The sequence below is a fragment of the Bufo bufo genome, chromosome 2 (assembly GCF_905171765.1).
Source record: "Bufo bufo chromosome 2, aBufBuf1.1, whole genome shotgun sequence".
Lineage (NCBI taxonomy): Eukaryota > Metazoa > Chordata > Amphibia > Anura > Bufonidae > Bufo > Bufo bufo.
In genome coordinates, this window is record NC_053390.1 from 342,882,167 (window position 1) to 342,901,898 (window position 19,732).

A 19,732-nucleotide genomic window follows, 5' to 3' on the forward strand; every position below is an offset into this window, starting at 1 on the left:
TTAAAATTTGAGCAATATCTCATTGAAGATTTAGTTCATAAACATAAACAACACAATGATGATTGCACAATATGTCGTAATATTGCACTTAATGAAATAGCCAACATTTTGGTACAACATGGCAAAAGCTGTGAAGATTTTGGATTGCCTTCCACACTGTCAAATACTGATTTACTTTGGAATATATATGACAAGGAATTTCAAAAATACACAGGTGAAGAAATGGAAAAAAACTGAGAACAAACAACAGATTTAGAAAAAAAATGTTTGCAAGCAAAAAAGACAAACTTAGCAACCATTGTTTTTTGTTTGATGATCCAGGAGGTAGTGGTAAAACCTATCTTTACAAAACCCTTCTCAGCACAGTTCGTGGAGAAGGTAACATTGCACTCCCTGTAGCCTCAACAGGTATAGCAGCCAATCTTCTTGAGGGTGGAAGAACATACCACTCTCAGTTCAAATTACCTGTTCCGATAGTTGAGAACTCAATATCAAATATGCGTCTCAATTCTGCTGATGCTGAAAATTTGAGATCATCTACAGTACTCATTTGGGATGAGTGTACAATATTGCTCTTACAGTGGTTGACAAACTGCTAAAATAAATAATGGATAATCGCTTTGGAGGAAAAGTTTTATTACTTGATGGAGATTTTCAGCAAGCACTTTGAGTGGTTTGTCATGGTGAGCGGACAAAAATTGTAGAAGCATGTATAAAGTATAATAAACTGTGGCAAAACTTCGAAATACTTAACCTTACTAACAATATTCGTTCAGTTGACACTGAATTCAGCAATTGGTTGATCCATGTTGGCAATGGTAATACACCACACATTGACGGTTTGCCCGAAGACATAATTGAAGTCCCTTCTAAAATTTTATGTACAGGAAATGTTGTCAAACATTCTATGGAGAAAGAATTTCCATTGCTAATGTCTCAAAGATAACCAAAAAATGTATTCTTTGCCCAAAGAACTCTGATGTTGATAGCATAAATGAAGAGGTGCTAAACATTTTGGAAGGAGTTACTGTGACATTCCTCAGCTCAAACTCAATTGATGACTCAACTGAGGAAGATATGCAGAACTATCCTATTGAGTTTCTGAGTGAGCTAACTCCAACAGGAATGCCAAGGCATAAGTTGAACCTTAAAAAGGGAGCAATAATTATGCTCCTTAGGAATATAAACACCAAAAGAGGATTGTGCAATGAAACCTGCCTGTTTGTTAAAGATTTGAAAAGAAACCTGATTATTGCTCAAGTAATAACAGGTTCAGCTGAAGGGGACATGGTCTTTATTCCCCGTATTGATTTGGCTCCATCCTCTACTAATTTACTGTTTACCTTAAGAAGACGATAATTTCCAATTACATTAGCATTTGCAATGACTATTAATAAAGCTCAGGGTCAAACCTTAGAAAAAGTTGGCATTTACTTGCCAGAACCAGTATTTGGCCACGGTCAGTTAAATGTTGCATTATCAAGAGTTAAAACTTTTTCATATGTGGTTGGAAAAGTTTTAGATCGTCCTGAACAAGGCAAACTGTTGCCAAATTCAAACAGAATTTTTACAAGAAATGTTGTCTATAAAGAAATTTTATAGAAAATTTCCATTTTATTTTAATTTTGAGTTAATGACAAAATATTTTTGACAAAAACAAAAATAAAACAAGAAATACAATGTGGTCAAATTCTCTTGATATTTAATATAGACTGTTCCTACTAATGTTTATGTACTATAGTTTTAGCGCCCATTATTGTAACGGGCTTAATGTCTATTTCAGCCTAACATGTATATATTTTCAAGTCATATATGTTTATATATATATACATATATATATATATATATATACACAATTGAAAAAGTAAGGCAGCACCAACCTATAAACAATACTGCGGGTGCAAGCTCAAAAGGGCAAGCTTACCCAAAAATCCAGTCCAAAAAATAGAGCAGCACTCCAGGATAATGTGGAAAATAGTGGTTTATTCACCCATTGGTGACGCAACATTTCAGCTCAAACATAAAGCCTTTCTCAATGCAGTGGAGTGAAAACAAAGATAAAACCCATAGAAACAGTGCAATAATTATTTCCCTAAACATTTCCCTTCCCTCCCATAACCCTCCCCCCTTCTATACAGGTGATGTGGTTTCAAGTTTTCTTTTTATTATACGTATTCCTGGAGGTGTACAGTGTCTCATTTCGGAGTTCATGTGAATTTATTGTCCTGTAGTCTCATGGTAGTGCATCTTTATGTAAGGATTGATGGTGCTTTATATGTTATTGGTTTCATAGTCTTATGACAAGACAATGAATCCGATGTCTTCGGCCAGAGCACCCGGGCACTTTGGTGCTCAATTAACACTAGCGGAAACAGTGTCATTTGGAATGTAACAATATAAACATTTTTGGTTCTTGAACATGGAAAAAATGCTAGCAGTTCTTTTCTTATTGTTTCAGCGGTGGAAAGAAATAACTTGATGAGACTTGCACAGACTATACCTTTTACCCCAGTGCATCTCTTTGGTGAGCTCTAATTTTTCAACATATCAAATTGTTTGGGAGTTTTATATTGACTGGTTCAAGGATGTAATTTTTCTTTTGAAAATCTATGGTTCTTTGACCTCTGATATTTTGTGTTATTTGGTTTGTGAAATGTTTTCAGGATGAAAAAGTTTTAATTGGAGATCACTTTCTCAGTTTGAATGGGCAAATAAATTACTGGTAGCGACACAAGATTAATAAAGTTAATATTAATGAGACACAAATATAGACAAGACAAAAAAGTTGTTGTATAAACCATGAGCAGCACCAGTCCTTTTCCGTATCCTGGATGCATTTAGACCAATCTAGGGATGATCTCAAATCCCTATAAAAAAATTTCCTAAGAAACGATAAAGGGGACAGCATCCTAGTGCAGCATGGCTTATTGAATTGTGGCCAAGACATACAAAAAACGCAGTAACATTTCCACCCCAATAGGTGGTTGGTTCTTTGTCGCGTTCAGAACACACTAGCACCCTGCAAGTATTTAAAGGGGTTGTCTGGGCTTTTAATATTGATGACCTATCCTCAGAATCAGATCGGCGAGGGTCCGACACCCGCACCCCCACTAATCAGCTGTTCGAGGAGACGGTGTGTGCAGTCTATGGCAAAGCAACGGCAGAGCAGGAAGAGATACGGGAGAAGGCACGTGCGCACTGCGAGCCGTCTCCTCGTACAGCTGTTTCGGGTGTTTCAAAAATGAAATCATTGTGTAAAACTTACATAAATAAAAAAAAAGTATACATATTAGGTATCGCCGCGTCCGTATCGACCGGCTCTATAAAAATATCACATGACCTAACCCCTGAGATGAACACCGTAAAAAATAAAAACTGTGCTAAATAAACAATTTTTGGTCACCTTACATCACAAAAAGCAATCAAAAAGTCCCACGCACCCCAAAATAGTGCCAATCAAACTGTCATCTCATCCCGCAAAAATCATACCCTACCCAAGGTAATCTCCCAAAAATTGAAAAAATTATGGCTCTCAGACTTTTTGCTTCAAAAATAAAATCATTGTGTAAAACTTACATAAATAAAAAAAAAGTTTACATATTAGGTATCGCAGCGTCCTTGACAACCTGGTCTATAAAAATATCACATGATTTAACCTGTCAGACGAATGTTGTAAATAACAAAAAATAAAAACGGTGCCAAAACAGCTATTTCTTGTTACCTTGCCTCACAAAAAGTGTAATATAGAGCAACCAAAAATCACATGTACCCTAAACTAGTACCAACAATACTGCCACCCTATCCCGTAGTTTCTAAAATGGGGTCACTTTTTTGGAGTTTCTACCCTATGGGTGCATCAGGGGGGCTTCAAATGGGACATGGTGTCAAAAAAAACAGTCCAGCAAAACCTGCCTTCTAAAAACCGTATGGCATTCCTTTCCTTCTGCGCCCTGCCGTGTGCCCGTACAGCGGTTTACGACCACATATGGGGTGTTTCTGTAAACTACAGAATCAGGGCCATAAATATTGAGTTTGGTTTGGCTGTTAACCCTTGCTTTGTAACTGGAAAAAAATTATTAAAATGGAAAATCTGCCAAAAAAGTGAAATTTTGAAATTGTATCTCTATTTTCCATTAATTCTTGTGGAACACCTAAAGGGGTAACGACGTTTGTAAAATCAGTTTTGAATACCTTGGGGGGGGGGTGTAGTTTCCCCGTCATTGTACCCCTCAGATGCCATGTTCATAGATGATCACCGCATCTGATATAAATGAGAGTCTACCTTGTGAGATCCAATGGCATTGCTATGGTCTATAAAGATATATAGCCTCCCTTCCAAAAAAATCCGCAATTTTCTATATATGAGAAAATAATATCTCATACATTTAGCAAATATGCCACTATGCAAGTATTAACAATTATCACTATACTGTTGCTGAAAAAAACTGTAAGCCCAGATAACACTGGCCAAATAATACCGCTAAACTGTGAACACAATTTATCATCACATAGTGACTGAATACCACCATACTATAGTGCCCTGGGCTTACTAGTGTAAGAGGTGGACAGGGAGCTAAAGGCTCTCTCCTTTGCCTTAGCTGTCAGCTGGATCTCTTCCATCATCTATTTATCCCCAGAACTGTGACTGTGATGAGGGGACATCCTCTGCGTCTGGAGGAAAGAAGGTTTGTACACAAACATAGAAGAGGTTCTTTATGATAAGAGCAGTGAGACTATGGAACTCTGCCTGAGGAGGTGGTGATGGTGAGTACAATAAAGGAATTCAAGAGGGGCCTGGATGTATTTCTGGAGTGTAATAATATTACAGGCTATAGCTACTAGAGAGGGGTCGTTGATCCAGGGAGTTATTCTGATTGCCTGATTGAAGTCGGGAAGGAATTATTTTTCCCTATGATGAGGAAAATTGGCATTTACCTCATGAGGTTTTTTTTTTGCCTTCCTCTAGATCAGCTTTTCAGGATAACAGTCTGAACTGGATGGACAGATGTATTTTTCAGCCCTACAAATTGTTACTATGTTACTATGTATAACTGTTGAAGGTAATCTCTAAAAAATTTTAGGGTCTACCATTATACAATTACACACAAAATAATACAAAATCATTCAAAATACAATAGAGAATTTAAAAAATATATATTGTCAGACTTGCCTTTACATGCATTACAGTAACCTCTTCTAGCACCTTTGTTTTACAGCTGGAGAAGAAGTTACCGTATATAGGCTCGAAGAGAGTTCACCAACCAGCTTGGGTAAAAGCATGTCCACCTGGTCTCAAAGAGGAATGGCAGCAATGCTTCAGGTCCTTTCTCCTGAAGAAATGGATGGGGGTCTGCGCAGAGCTCTAAAAGTAGTCTGTACATGGTCAGAACATGATGTCCTAGATCCTGGAGAGATCTTCATTGTCAAATCATTCCGTCCTGAAGTGGTGCAAACATGGCAGAAGGTTTTCCGTGGGGACACTGTATTGCAGCTTTGCTTAAGGGTAATGTCATATTAATATATGTATACATTATAAAATATTATAAAGATGCTTATATTTTTAGGGATATTTTAAGACATTGCAAAAACTATTGTTTTGCCCTTTGATGAGTTATATTAGGTAACATCTCACTTATCAAAACGATATTACTTGAAAACTGGCCTTGTTCTCCATAGAAACCAGCTTTGCTTCCATTTCCACTAATCCTCTGTAATAAAATCCCTCTGTGCCTGCGATGTGTCCGTGCGTGTGTGCTGATGTTAAATGCTCATGTGCGGCGCGCCGGCCAATAGAATCACAGCGCTCCGCACCGCCCACAGCATCGCGCCGGCAAGCAGGACGGAGGGATGACTGAGGAATGGAGGATTTGGTGAGCAGGATCAAGGAGGAGGAGGAGGACACTGCGGGAGCCGAGCTCAAATAATCCCTGCACGACCGCGGCATGGAGGGTGCGGAAGTGCGCCCTGTGTGAAGTAATAAACACCCGGGGGGGGGGGGGCTGCCACCAGTCACAGTGCCATCAGTCTCAGCACCAGTCAGTGCCAGTCGTCTCAGCCATCAGTAAGTGCCACCAGTCACAGTGCCAGCAGTCTCAGCCACCAGTATGGGCATTTTCGCACGTGGCAATGCCCATGATGTTTTTTTTTTTATTCTTTAAGTATTTTTATTTTAAGGAATGGGGGGTGATTTGAACATTTTTTATTTTTTATTTTTGTAAAAACTGAAGGGGAAAATGTATGTGATCAGCCTTATGGCTAAGCGCATTTATGTACTGCTGGTCTCTGCTATTTAAAATAGCAGAAACCCGGTGGCTATGGTGCCTGCTGAACGTGCGAGCGGGCGCCATGTTTTCAGACCGGACTTCCTCCGTACATATACGGCGGAGGTCCTTAAGGGGTTAAACATCATTTTTCTCAGCAATACGGGCACATGTAAACATGGGACCAACATAGATACATATCTTAAGTGCACATGCAGCAGGTCAGCCAGTTTCATACGTACAAATCTGATGACACATGCCCTGTAAAGTTGTTGTCCCACCACCTGTGTTGCAAAGTTTACCCTAACACACATTCAGTCATTTTATATGTCAGCAGTATTTAACACACTGCTATAGTGATGTTAGTACATTCTTTCCCCTACCTTATGCACTGGACAGTTTTCCCCACCACCTCCTGGAAATCGGACACTAGCTGTGTGTGGTGCCAGGACTGCATTATCAGACACAGCCTTGCCATCCAGTAACACAATAAGGGGGTAAGCCTACTAGGAAAGGGGGAAGGCTACTAAAAGGTGTGTGTCTAGCTGTAGAAAAATGAGGGAGTTGCCCTCCTCGCATCACAAGCCACTGTCTCCCAGATGCTGATGCCATGAGTTTGGCAAGTACACTGTATGCTCATACTTACCAACTTAAAAAAAAAAGGGCCATAAATTAAAGACCATTATGGGGAACTTTTATGCATCATTCTCAGAATCGTATTACAGCTCAGTACTATTTACATGTGGTATGGAAAATATGTTAAAGGAAAATTAGACCATGCTCCATCAGACGCTGTATGGGTGCTGTGCTTTATTCCCACCCCCCACCCCGCATAAAAGTTTGAAGATTGAAAAATTACATCCTTGTATACAGATCTGTGTGACATCTCCATGCACATATTACTTTGAGTACTAAACTTCTGAGAAGAAGGGTTCATTTTGAAACATGAACTTACATGGAGCATTATATACAGCATAATAGATATCTTGTTATTCAGAATCGGTGGGGTGGGATGCTGCAGGCACAATCTGGACAGACAACAAATGGGTCCACTGTATTGTAATAGGTCATACACTGATATCTTAAAGGGTTGTCTGCTTTGACAGTTCCTAATTTTTTTAAGAACAGGGCACCTATCTAACTGCCGTGTTGCAATGTTTTTCCCTACCAGTGATTTGCTGTAACTTGTGGGAAAACCTAGCAGAAAGTGTTTAGTTTTCCTACAGCGCCTTCACAGAGGAGAATAAGCTTTACACATTGGCTGCTGAAATCAATGAGTCGTTTTTGTAACACAGGACAGGTCCTCCAGAGCTAGAGATGTTCTTTGCAACCACTCTCATCTCTGGACAAAAAAACTAACTGTGTATAAGAAAATGGGTTTTCTAAACTGGACAACCCCTTTTAGGCCACTTTTGCTCTCAAATTCAATATTAAAAGGGGTTGTCTGGGACTAACAAAAAACGTACCTTGTGGAGATGAGCAAAGTTTTGTCATGAATCACTAATCACTATGTTTTTTTTTTATTTTTTATAATAATTCTTTATTACATTTTTCCAAACTTTACAAAGTTATTCAACAGTCATCTTATTCTTACATTGCATATATTTCCCCAACACCCCACCCTTGATGTGCCAGTTGCTTGAGAGAGAAAGAGAAGAAGAAAGGAGAAAAAAAAAAAGGGAATATAGTATTCCCCTCTCTCTCCCTTCCCCCTCCCCCCATACCGAGCCCCCTCCCCAAATGCCCAGCTCTCCCTCATCGGTCCTAGTTTTTATTTAGCCATTTCTGCCATAACCTGGCAAATCTATGTTTTTTCTTAATCCCAACCAGATGGAATTCCTCTCTGGCCAGCGACATCCTAGTGAGGTTCTCCCATTCTTTAACCCTGGGAACAGCACCCCACCCCCCCAATGTCCAACTATACATTTCCTACAGTGAAACAGTAGTTAAATTGCTATATCTCTATGTTGGGGGGCCTCCACTCCATCCATCACCCCTAAGATACATTCCTCGAAGTGCCTAGGAACTATAAACTGATGGTATTCCTCTATTTTTTTCAATAATCTTTACCTAATAATCTTGAATTTTTACACATGTCCATAATATATGTATATTGTTCACTCCTATCTCTCCATATTTTTCACAAGTAAAGACTTTAGCTTCATAACACTTCATTAACTTCTTGGGAGAGTAGTAGAGACGATACAATATATTAAATTGGATTATTCTATAGGAAAAATTCCTTGAGACTCTGTTCTTTGCCTGTATAGCCGAATCCCAAAAATCTTCCCGTAAGAAATTCAAGGCACCCTGCCATTTTTCGCATTAAATTGTCAACTGCTCTTCTATTGTTCTTCTGGTGCGACAGGTATTGCTATATTCTTGAAACCAGTTTATTGCCAGGTATTAATTTAGTGATGTTAAAAAAAAGGCTGCGGTAGAATAGTTATTTGTGTGCCTTTACCTATCATCTTGTACAGTGCTTGTTTTAGTTGTAAATAATAAAACCTCAACTCTATATTTTTCAGTTGGTATTTCCTTTTTAGCTCTTCGTAGGAAATTATATCCCCCTCTTCCCATACCTGGCCTAATTTGTACAGTTGCAAGAAAAAGTATGTGAACCCTTTGGAATGATATGGATTTCTGCACAAATTGGTCATAAATTGTGATCTGATCTTTATCTAAGTCACAACAATAGACAATCACAGTCTGCTTAAACTAATAACACACAAAGTATTAAATGTTACCATGTTTTTATTGTACACACCATGTAAATATTCACAGTGCAGGTGGAAAAAGTATGTGAACCCTTGGATTTAATAACTGGTTGAACCTCCTTTGGCAGCAATAACTTCAACCAAATGTTTTCTGTAGTTGCAGATCAGACGTGCACAACGGTCAGGAGAAATTCTTGACCATTCCTCTTTACAGAACTGTTTCAGTTCAGCAATATTCGTGGGATGTCTGGTGTAAATCGCTTTCTTGAGGTCATGCCACAGCATCTCAATCGGGTTGAGGTCAGGACTCTGACTGGGCCACTCCAGAAGGCGTATTTTCTTCTGTTTGAGCTATTCTGTTGTTGTTTTACTTGTATGCTTTGGGTCGTTGTCCTGTTGCAACACCCATCTTCTGTTGAGTTTCCGCTGGTGAACAGATGGCCTTAATTTCTCCTGCAAAATGTCTTGATAAACTTGGGAATTCATTTTTCCTTCGATGATAGCAATCCGTCCAGACCCTGACACAGCAAAGCAGCCCCAAACCATGATGCCCCCACCACCATACTTCACAGTTGGGATGAGGTTTTGATGTTGGTGTGCTGTGCCTCTTTTTCTCCACACATAGTGTTGTGTGTTTCTTCCAAACAACTCAACTTTGGTTTCATCTGTCCACAGAATATTTTGCGCCAGTACTCCTGTGGAACATCCAGGTGCTCTTGTGCAAACTGTAAACGTGCAGCAATTTTTTTTTTGGACAGCAGTGGCTTCCTCTGTGGTATCCTCCCATCAAATCCATTCTTTCAAATCCATTCTTGTTTAGTGTTTTACATATCGTAGATTCGCTAACAGGAATGTGAGCATATGCCAGAGACTTTTGTAAGTCTTTAGCTGACACTCTAGGATTCTTCTTCACCTCATTGAGCAGTCTGCGCTGTGCTCTTGCAGTCATCTTTACAGGACAGCCACTCCTAGGGAGAGTAGCAGCAGTGCTGAACTTTCTCCATTTATAGATAATTTGTCTTACCGCGGACTGATGAACAGCAAGGCTTTTGGAGATACTTTTATAACCCTTTCTAGCTTTATGCAAGTCAAAAATTCTTAATTGTAGGTCTTCTAAGAGCTCTTTTGTGCGAGGCATCATTCACATCAGGCAATGCTTCTTGTGAAAAGCAAACCCAGAACTGGTTTGTGTTTTTTATAGGGCAGGGCAGCTGTAACCAACACCTCCAATCTCATCTCATTGATTGGACTCCAGTTGGCTGACACCTCACTCCAATTAGCTCTTGGAGATGTCATTAGTCTAGGGGTTCACATACTTTTTCCACCTGCACTGTGAATGTTTACATGGTGTGTTCAATAAAAACATGGTAACATTTAATTCTTTGTGTGTTATTAGTTTAAGCTGACTGTGATTGTCTATTGTTGTGACTTAGATGAAGGTCAGATCACATTTTATGACCAATTTGTGCAGAAATCCATATCATTCCAAAGGGTTCACCTTTTTCTTACAACTGTATATACCGTGTTTCCACCAGATCTTCTGCTCAATTAACTTTAATTCTGTGAGATTAATATTATCCCATAATATAGTGTCAACATGAAAACCAGTTTGGGACCATAGTTCTTTTACCGTCTTCCAACTTTTAGCCATCAACCCAATTAAAGGTGTATAATTACATCCCTGTTGGGCCAAAATACCTGTTTCCATTATTTGAAAGATATTACATTTTTCCAGTTTTTTATTTATCCCTGCTATTAAATTCTTTTTAACTTTGCGTGTTACTCCATGTTATCATGTTTTTTATAATCCCAAAGATAAAATAAAGTTCCAAGTCTGGTACTGATAATCCACCCTCCTTCTCATGGATACACAGTATCTGTGCCTTTATCCTCGGTTTTTTTCCCTCGCCATATTAAATCCGTTAGTAAACTGGCTATTATTTTGAAATATCTTTTAGGGATTATCACTGGTGTATTCCACAGAATATAATTCAGAGCAGGTAGTAAACACATCTTCACCAATAAAATGCGACCCGCCATCGACACATACAATCTTTTCCATACCTCTGTTTTCTTCCTGAGTTCCTGAATTTTAGGAACCACATTCAATCGAACATAATCATTAGGGTCTGGAGTAATCTGAATTCCCAGATATTTAACAGGTTCATTAATCATCTTGATTTCCAACATTCCCGGTCTAAAATTGTTCAGAGGATCAATCAGGATACAAGCTGATTTAGACCAGTTTATACTGAGTCCAGCATGTCCACCATATTGATCAAATACTTGGAAAATCCTATTGAGTGATCCGTGTGAACCCACAAATAACATAATATCATCCGCATATAAAGCAATTTTTTCTTCGTGAGTACCATACCTAAACCCCACAATTTCTGTATCTTGCCTAATCATATCTGAAAGTGGCTCAATAGCAATAGCAAATAGCAGAGGGGAGAGGGGGCATCCCTTCTAACCCCTCTGCCAATTTGTATGCTACCTGAGTATTCTCCATTTACTATCACGCTTGCGGAAATTTCAGTATACAGTAACTTTACCCATGAGAGAAAACAGTCACCAAATCCCATTTTCTTCATTGTGTTGATCAAAAAGAGCCATTCTATCGTGTCAAAGGCCTTTGAGGCATCTATAGTTACTATCATCCGTTCTCCGCAATTTGTGGGTTCAAGCTCGGTACTCAAGAAATATCTCATAATATTCTGAGTAGTAGTTTTCCCTGACATGAACCCCAATTGATCCTCATGAACAAGCAACGGGACCACACTCCTAAGTCTAGTTGCCAGAATCTTAGATAATATTTTATTATCGGTGTTAATTAGTGAAATAGGACGGTATGAATCCATTAAGGCTGGGTCCTTACCAGGTTTTAAGATAAGTGTAATTGAGGCTTCTCGCAGGGAGTCTGGAAGTTTGCCCATCTGTTTCGAAGTTTCCCACATCTCCAACAGTTTTGGTATTAATATTTCTTTATATTGGGCGTACACCTCAAATGGAATACCATCCATTCCCGGGGCCTTGGTCTTTGTTATCCTAGTTAACATCTCCTTCACTTCTAGAGGGGTTAGAGAGTCTTCTAAAGACATACATTGATCTGTTGTTAACCTAGAAGTAGTAATTCCATCCAAGAATTGTTGTATTTGTTCTAGGTTTTTATTTATCTTACTATTATATATATCAGCGAAATATTTTTGAAGCAGTTCTACCTTGGCTGTTTGTTCAGTTACTTTATATCCCGTTTCATCAACAAGACAGTAAATATGGTTATTTTTTTTTTGTTTGAGCTGCTACCAGGGCCGCTAACTTTTTTCCAGGTATATCTGCATGTATATAATTATCTCTTACATAATTTTCTTTTTGCTGTTCTGCCAATAAGAGTAATTCATCCTTTCATTCAGAGGCTTTCTCACTCCACTCTAAATAATTTTGATCTGTCGGATCTTCAATATACTTTTTTTCCATCTCTTTTTCCAGATTTATTATTTTCTCTCTTATTCCTTTCCTATATATTGCTGTATATTTTGTAATAATGCCTCTAATAAAGGCCTTCGCAACCTCCCATACCACATTAACTGCCGCTGAACCGTCGTTCATCTCAAAAAACTCTGTTATTTCTCCCAAAATCTCACTGTGTATACCCATCATATTTATCCATCTTATATTTATATTCATCCCTCTTTTTTAATCTTTTGTGTTTTCATATTTATATTAATTGGATTGTGATCCGAAATTCCCCGTTGTGCATATTTCACCCCTACAATCTCTAGTGAACCTTCCTTATTTGTGAAAACTAAATCTATCCGTGATAGACTTCTATGAGTCTTTGAGAAACACGAGTATTTCCTTAAGTTTGGATACATGACCCTCCAGATATCTATCCATCCCATCTCTTCTGTGATATTTTTTTAATTTTGATCCCCTACAGGGCCCTTGGGTATTCCCTATTTTACATCTATCTAATCTTACATCCATCACGTTGTTGAAATCCACCATCACTAAAAGTGGTTTATCCCCCGCCTCAAGTGCAATATCATAAATTTTTAATAGGACATGGTGGCGGTATATACACACTTGCTATTAACCATGCTCTACCTTCCAATATGCAATCCAGCAGGACATAACAGCCCTCCCTATCTGTAACTACTTTTAATATTTTTATGTCTATATCCCGATGTATTAATATACTCACCCCTCTCGCATATGATGAGTATACTGAGTGGAAAGAGTGCTGCATCCACGGTCTATAAACCCCAGCCGTCGTCTCACCTGTCCAAAAAAAATAAAAATAATAATTTCCTTTCCCCCTCTCTTCTCCTCCCCTATAACCATTACAACCAGCACGTTTAAAGCCACCCTTCCCATCCCTCCTAAATGACCCAGGAAAAACTAAACCCTGGTTCTCTAACCTAGCATTCCCCCCTATGGCCCCCCGTCCAGCCCGATTCCGCTCAGCTCTTTATCTTTTCTTTAACCCATTCTCCCGCCGCTTCTGCTGTGTCAAAAAAACACGTTTTACTTTCCCACTCTATCCTTAACTTAGCCGGAAACATCATTGAGTATTTCAAATTTTTTGACCGGAGTATTTTTTTCACATGAATAAACCGACTTCTTTCGTTTACCGTTTCTTTTGCATAATCAGGAAATACCATACCTATTGTATCTAAAGATTCCAGCCTCCCTTTCCTCCTTGCCCTACGCAGTATCTTCTCCTTATCCCTGACTGAAAGTAAATTCAGGACCATTACCCTCGGTCTCATTCCTGGGGGGAAAGGGGTATCTTTGCCGGCATTCTATATGCCCTCTCCACAAAGTTTTTATAATGTCTTGGCCCAGTTGTTCCATTAACCACATTTGTACAAAGGTGCGGGGGTCTTGCCCCTCTGCACCCTCTGGGATTCCTAGACATCTCAGATTTACCCTCCTGGACCTATTTTCTAACTGTAATAGTTTATTTTTCAATTCCTTATTTTCTTCCATTAAGGATTTTTTTTCTTTAGATAATTCCTGTACTAAATCCTCCACTTCCGCTGTTCTTTTCTCCACTTCTTTCAATCTGTCTTTGTATTTTTGTAGATCCACCCTGAGGAGTCCCACCGACTCCCTAATGTTTCCAGTCTGGAGAGAGAGGTCCTGTATCGCCATATTACATTTTTTTATTTCTTGAAATATATCTTGCAGGCTGGGAGCCTGCTCCAAACAGTTTTTTTTTTTTTCCTGGCCTCATTCAACTGTTTATTACCTATCTCTCCCCAGGTGTCATCAGATCTGGGTTTTCCCCTGAGGGAGGTTCACCCTCTTGGTCTGGAGATACATCCTCTTTTCTTTTCCTTATGGGGCTAGTCTGTCCACGCATATTGGTCAGGAGTAACTGCCTAGATCTTTCTATTCTTTTAGGCATTGGGGAAACTGAAGTATTTAACTTGGATTGCCCTTTTGCTTTTTTTCCTGTACCCTGTCTCGCCATTCCCCAACCTCGCCCCTGTTCACCCTTTCACCTCCCCCGACGGTCCCAAAATCTCTGTCAGTATAAAACCCACAGTTAGTGACAGTTCACATACAACTCAGAGAAAAATAAAATGTATATCTATCTAACATTCACATACACATAAATCCACCAATTCATGTTTCCAGTGTCAATTATCAATTAGCAGTCCGCCATTACTTGGTGGTGTAGTACAGTTAGTTAATTAGAGCTCTGCAGTTGGTCACACCGGCAGTTACCAATAGTCAATTTCGCTGAGGTCACTAGTAATCCTTTAGTTAATTAGTGAAATTATTTAGGTTAGCTTGTGTTAGTCCGTTGTTATCAATTCCCACACTTATATGTCATTACAGTTCCATTGGTGGACCACCTGTGCTCTAACACGTATTTTGTCTGTTTATGTTGCCAGAGATTAGAGATTAACCCTTAAGGCAATTTAACAGCTTCCCCTTTTTTTTTACCACCGTCTTCTGCCAATGGGGTTCCAACTGCTCCAAATATTCCAATTGCATACAGGCAGAGTCATATATATTCAACCTGGTTAGCGTGGTTAATACACCATTTCCTTGAGCTCCAATACTGGAGCCCCCCACCGCGAACCTCTAGGCAAACAACGCCCCTCTGATTGATCCTTATTGCCCAACCATCACTAACATTCCTTCCAACTCTGGCATGGTCTAGATTTTAGGAGTCGGCTATAATTGGGGGGGGAACCACACAGAACCCACTTATACTCTTTAGGACCTGTTGTCATGGTCCCTTCTAGCCCTCCAGCCTGCACTCTACTTACTATTATATCCACTTAAGGTAGCACATACCCGTCAGGGAAAGAAAAACAAAAAGACAGCACCACGCTGCCACAAGTCAGAGGGAGGAAGGAAAACATTCACACTCCTCAAGTGAGACTCCCGCTTTCGCTCCTAGATTTTATAGATCTTCCTCCACTCCCATTCGTCTGTAGCCCAAAGCCCCTTACGTGCTTACCACCTGTTACCGAAAGGAGGGACGACCAGCAGGCGGCAGGGCATCATCATAAGGCCGGATAGTGGTGATCCAAACAGCAGAAGGGTAAGCAGAGAAGCGGGCAAAACCGGGCAAGCAGCAACCAGCGGGGCACCAGGAATTAACAACCGGCTTCAGGGCATTATCCAGAACAGCCCTATCCCGATAGCTGAAACTAGGGCGGTCTCAAGGTGCTGAGTAGGGCGGCTTAGGACGATGGTTGCAGCGGCATCCAGGCTAACTCAGAGCGGGATCACATCGCCTCGGGCTGGAACACGGACACCAGCGGGGGGGTGCGCACGTCACGAACGTTTGTCTGCACGCATGCTCCTCCTCCTTCTGGTGCTGTGCTTTATTCCCACCCCGCATAAAAGTTTGAAGACTGAAAAATTACATCCTTGTATACAGATCTGTGTGACATCTCCATGCACATATTACTTTGACTACTAAACTTCTGAGAAGAAGGGTTCATTTTGAATCATGAACTTACATGGAGCATTATATACAGCATAATAGATATCTTGTTATTCAGAATCGGTGGGGTGGGATGCTGCAGGCACAATCTGGACAGACAACAAATGGGTCCACTGTATTGTAATAGGTCATACACTGATATCTTAAAGGGTTGTCTGCTTTGACAGTTCCTAATTTTTTTAAGAACAGGGCACCTATCTAACTGCCATGTTGCAATGTTTTTCCCTACCAGTGATTTGCTGTAACTTGTGGGAAAACCTAGCAGAAAGTGTTTAGTTTTCCTACAGCGCCTTCACAGAGGAGAATAAGCTTTACACATTGGCTGCTGAAATCAATGAGTCGTTTTTGTAACACAGGACAGGTCCTCCAGAGCTAGAGATGTTCTTTGCAACCACTCTCATCTCTGGACAAAAAAAACTGTGTATAAGAAAATGGGTTTTCTAAACTGGACAACCCCTTTTAGGCCACTTTTGCTCTCAAATTCAATATTAAAAGGGGTTGTCTGGGACTAACAAAAAACTTACCTTGTGGAGATGAGCAAAGTTCTGAAAAATTCGATTTGGCAGCTTTGCCGAAATCTGACAAGATTCGTTACAAATTAATTTGTCATGAATCACTATGTTAAAACCCCATTCAGCCTATCAATCAATGGGGCTATTTCTAAGTGCACCCATCTAACGGCTATTTAAAATGGTAATACTCTAGAACAATATGGCCTTTTGGGTTTTAAAAAAATTAATCACTCACCTCATCCACTTGCTAGTACAGAGGCAGTCTTCTCCTCTCTTGATTGAAAAAGACCTGCTGAAGGACCTGCTCTGAGCCAGTTGACGTCCCTGCGCTCCCAGCATGATCATGTTGTGACGTCATCAGGTGTAGTCAGTGATGACGTCATCATGTGATCACGCTGGGAATGCGCGGTGACGTCATCATGCTCAGCGCAGGTCCTTCTGCAGGCCTTTTTTAATCATAAAAGGTGTGGACTGCCTCTGTGCGTTCTTTCTAAGACAACTCCAGCCACCATTTAAGGAAAAGTGATTCGTTACCACGAAGTGCAAGGAAATTTGGCTTAGTTTAGAATCACATTTTTCCTAAAATTTGGATGGAATTCCACTGCAGATGCTTTGCTCAAGACTACTTGTCACAGCCAGACCAGAAGTTTAACATGCAGTCTGCATGCATGTCAACACTGCTGGCCAATCAATGGTCTCAGGTGTGATGTGTGCAGGAACGGCAACCAGTCGCAGACAACCCCTTTAACTCTTGTATCTATATTTTCTTATTTCCCATGCACTTATCTTCATTCTCACTGGTTTTCCTCCAGTACTGGGTTAATAAACTATTATTTTCAGACTTCTTGAGGTTGTAAATGAATTGTAGATGCTACAAATTAACAGCTATAAATACTTACTGTATTTGGTACACAATGAAAGCAGCAGTGGAATTTCTGGAGGGATAATATTTCATGTCATATGGGTGCCCTGGTTTTCATCTTCAACAAGTGGGAGACCTAATTACGCTACTAATTGCTGTCATTCTATAGGGTTTTGCCAGCTGCTTTGATGCATTCCTTCTTTCCCAAGTTGAATCATGCAGGCAGCTCCAGCCAGTACTGTGCACCGCAGGTGCAATCCCTGGGTCTGTATCCGGGCAAGAAGTGATACAAGAATAGCGAAAGGTTTCATCTAGACAAAAAGACTAATGAAAACCATTAAAGTTAATATACATGCTTTCCATCATATAGGAGATTCAGCAACAGAGGGCTGCACAGAAGTTGATTTTCACATTCAATCAATTGAAACCGCACAGTATTCCCTACAAGCTGAGGTAAAATTTCACCCTTAATTATAATAGACTAAGTTACAGCTTATTTATACTTTGGTCATTTTAATTTGTACATGTTGCACAAGGTGACACCAGGACACCTAGATTTTGGTATCAATGGCGGCTGTAATATAACATTAACTGGTAATGGAAACGTGAACACTCAGTTACTGTACAGGTAAACCATTCAGGTCTGGTTATTTTCAGTGTATATTTTTTAACATTTGGTGCTACAATTTTTAAAAAAATTTCATACAATATCACCAGTACAGCCTCACAGTTAAATAATATTCTGCCTAGATGTCAACTATTAGGTTACATATGGATACATTAGATTTTTTTTATGAAGCTCAATAAAAAAGTGTTCATTTGTATGTGCAAGCTCCCCCTAGTGGTGGCCAGAGTTTTTCATTTACTAATAATTATGTGTTTTAAGTTTGGCTCCAAATCCCTTTCAGACTTGGTCAAATGACACTGACTATATCAGAGAAACAAAAGACTCAGCATGTTGTTCCACCTGCTGATTGTATAGGCTGATGGCCTGTGTCTGCGACTGTCCTGCTGGCGCAGGCATCACTCTACTCTTTATTTCTATATATTGGGACTAGTGCTCAGTGAATGTTCAGCACTATTAGAGTTAATCCTTCCTTTTTGCTCCCTGTCCAGTTTCTCATTAAAGTGCTATATGTCCGCCGGCGCCATATTCTTTTGCATTGTGCTGAACTTTGACCCATGACACATCCATCAGGTGGGACAGGACAGCCAATTGAGACGTTTCAGCACATGGACACACCCCCTACCCTATAAATAAACCCGATCTGGCAGCCATTTTATATTCACTCTTTTGCCAGTCTAGGGAGAGGTTGATGTGTGGAGCAGGGAAGACAGTTAGGGACACCAAACGCTAACTAATAGGGCCACAAAAGTCTTTTTAAGGACTGATATAGGTGTGCTAAGGTGTGCTATCGATAGGTGTGATATATTGAGGGGTGTGATATACTTATAATATACTTTTTAACACAGAAAGTATATTATAGTGCATTTGTATTGTACAGCAGTTGTGTGCGTTTCTGCTGCAATACTGCAGCTATACATAGGGACAAATGCTATTGGAATAACTAATTGCAACTGGTGTGATCTACCAGTTGCCCCCCCAAAAAACTGATTGAGGCAGGGGTGTGATATACCTATAATATACTTTCTACATAGTGCATTTGTATTGTGCAGCAGTTGTGCACGGTTCTGCTGCGATACTGCAGCTATACTTAGGGACAAACGCTATTGGAACAACTAATTGCAACTGGTGTGAGATACCAGTTGCCCCCCAAAAAAACTGATTAAGGGGTTCTATATACTTGTTTCCACAAAATACTGATACAGGGTATTGATATACCAGCTTCCACCAAATATTGATTAACTGGTTTGATATACCTGCTTCCAGCAAATACTCATTATTGGGTTCTATATACCTGTTTCCACAAAATACTGATAGAGGGTATTGATATACCGGCTTCCACCAAATATTGATTGAGCCCTAAGATACACCGGCTTCCACCAAATATTGATTAAGGGGTTTGATATACCAGCTTCCAGCAAATACTTATTATTGGGTTCTATATACCTGTTCCCACAAAATACTGATAGAAGGTATTGATATACCGGCTTCCACCAAATATTGATTGAGGCCTGCGATACACTGGCTTCCACCAAATATTGATTAAGGGGTTTGATATACCGGCTTCCAGCAAATACTCATTATTGGGTTCTATATACCTGTTTCCACAAAATACTTATAGAGGGTACTGATATACCGGCTTCCACCAAATATTGATTAAGGCCTGCAATACACTAGCTTCCACAAATACTGCTCTTCTATAGGGACATTGTCACGGGGTCATTTTGAAAATGACAGGCAGAGGAAGAGGTAGGCCATTCCACAGGGGTGGTAGGGGTCGGGC

The 19,732-nt window shown here is 39.9% G+C and overlaps 1 protein-coding gene across 2 annotated transcripts in view; it reads left to right on the forward strand.

Moving 5' to 3' along the window:
* The window catches only part of TRPM6 (transient receptor potential cation channel subfamily M member 6), a 262,839-nt gene that overhangs the window by 209,853 nt on the left and 33,254 nt on the right, over positions 1-19,732 (forward strand). For both annotated transcript variants that reach the window (XM_040417069.1, XM_040417070.1), the window contains 3 exons: positions 2,459-2,524; positions 5,217-5,503; positions 17,695-17,777. In XM_040417069.1, coding sequence (XP_040273003.1) covers positions 2,459-2,524; positions 5,217-5,503; positions 17,695-17,777 — 436 coding nt within the window. The remainder of the gene's footprint in view (positions 1-2,458; positions 2,525-5,216; positions 5,504-17,694; positions 17,778-19,732) is intronic.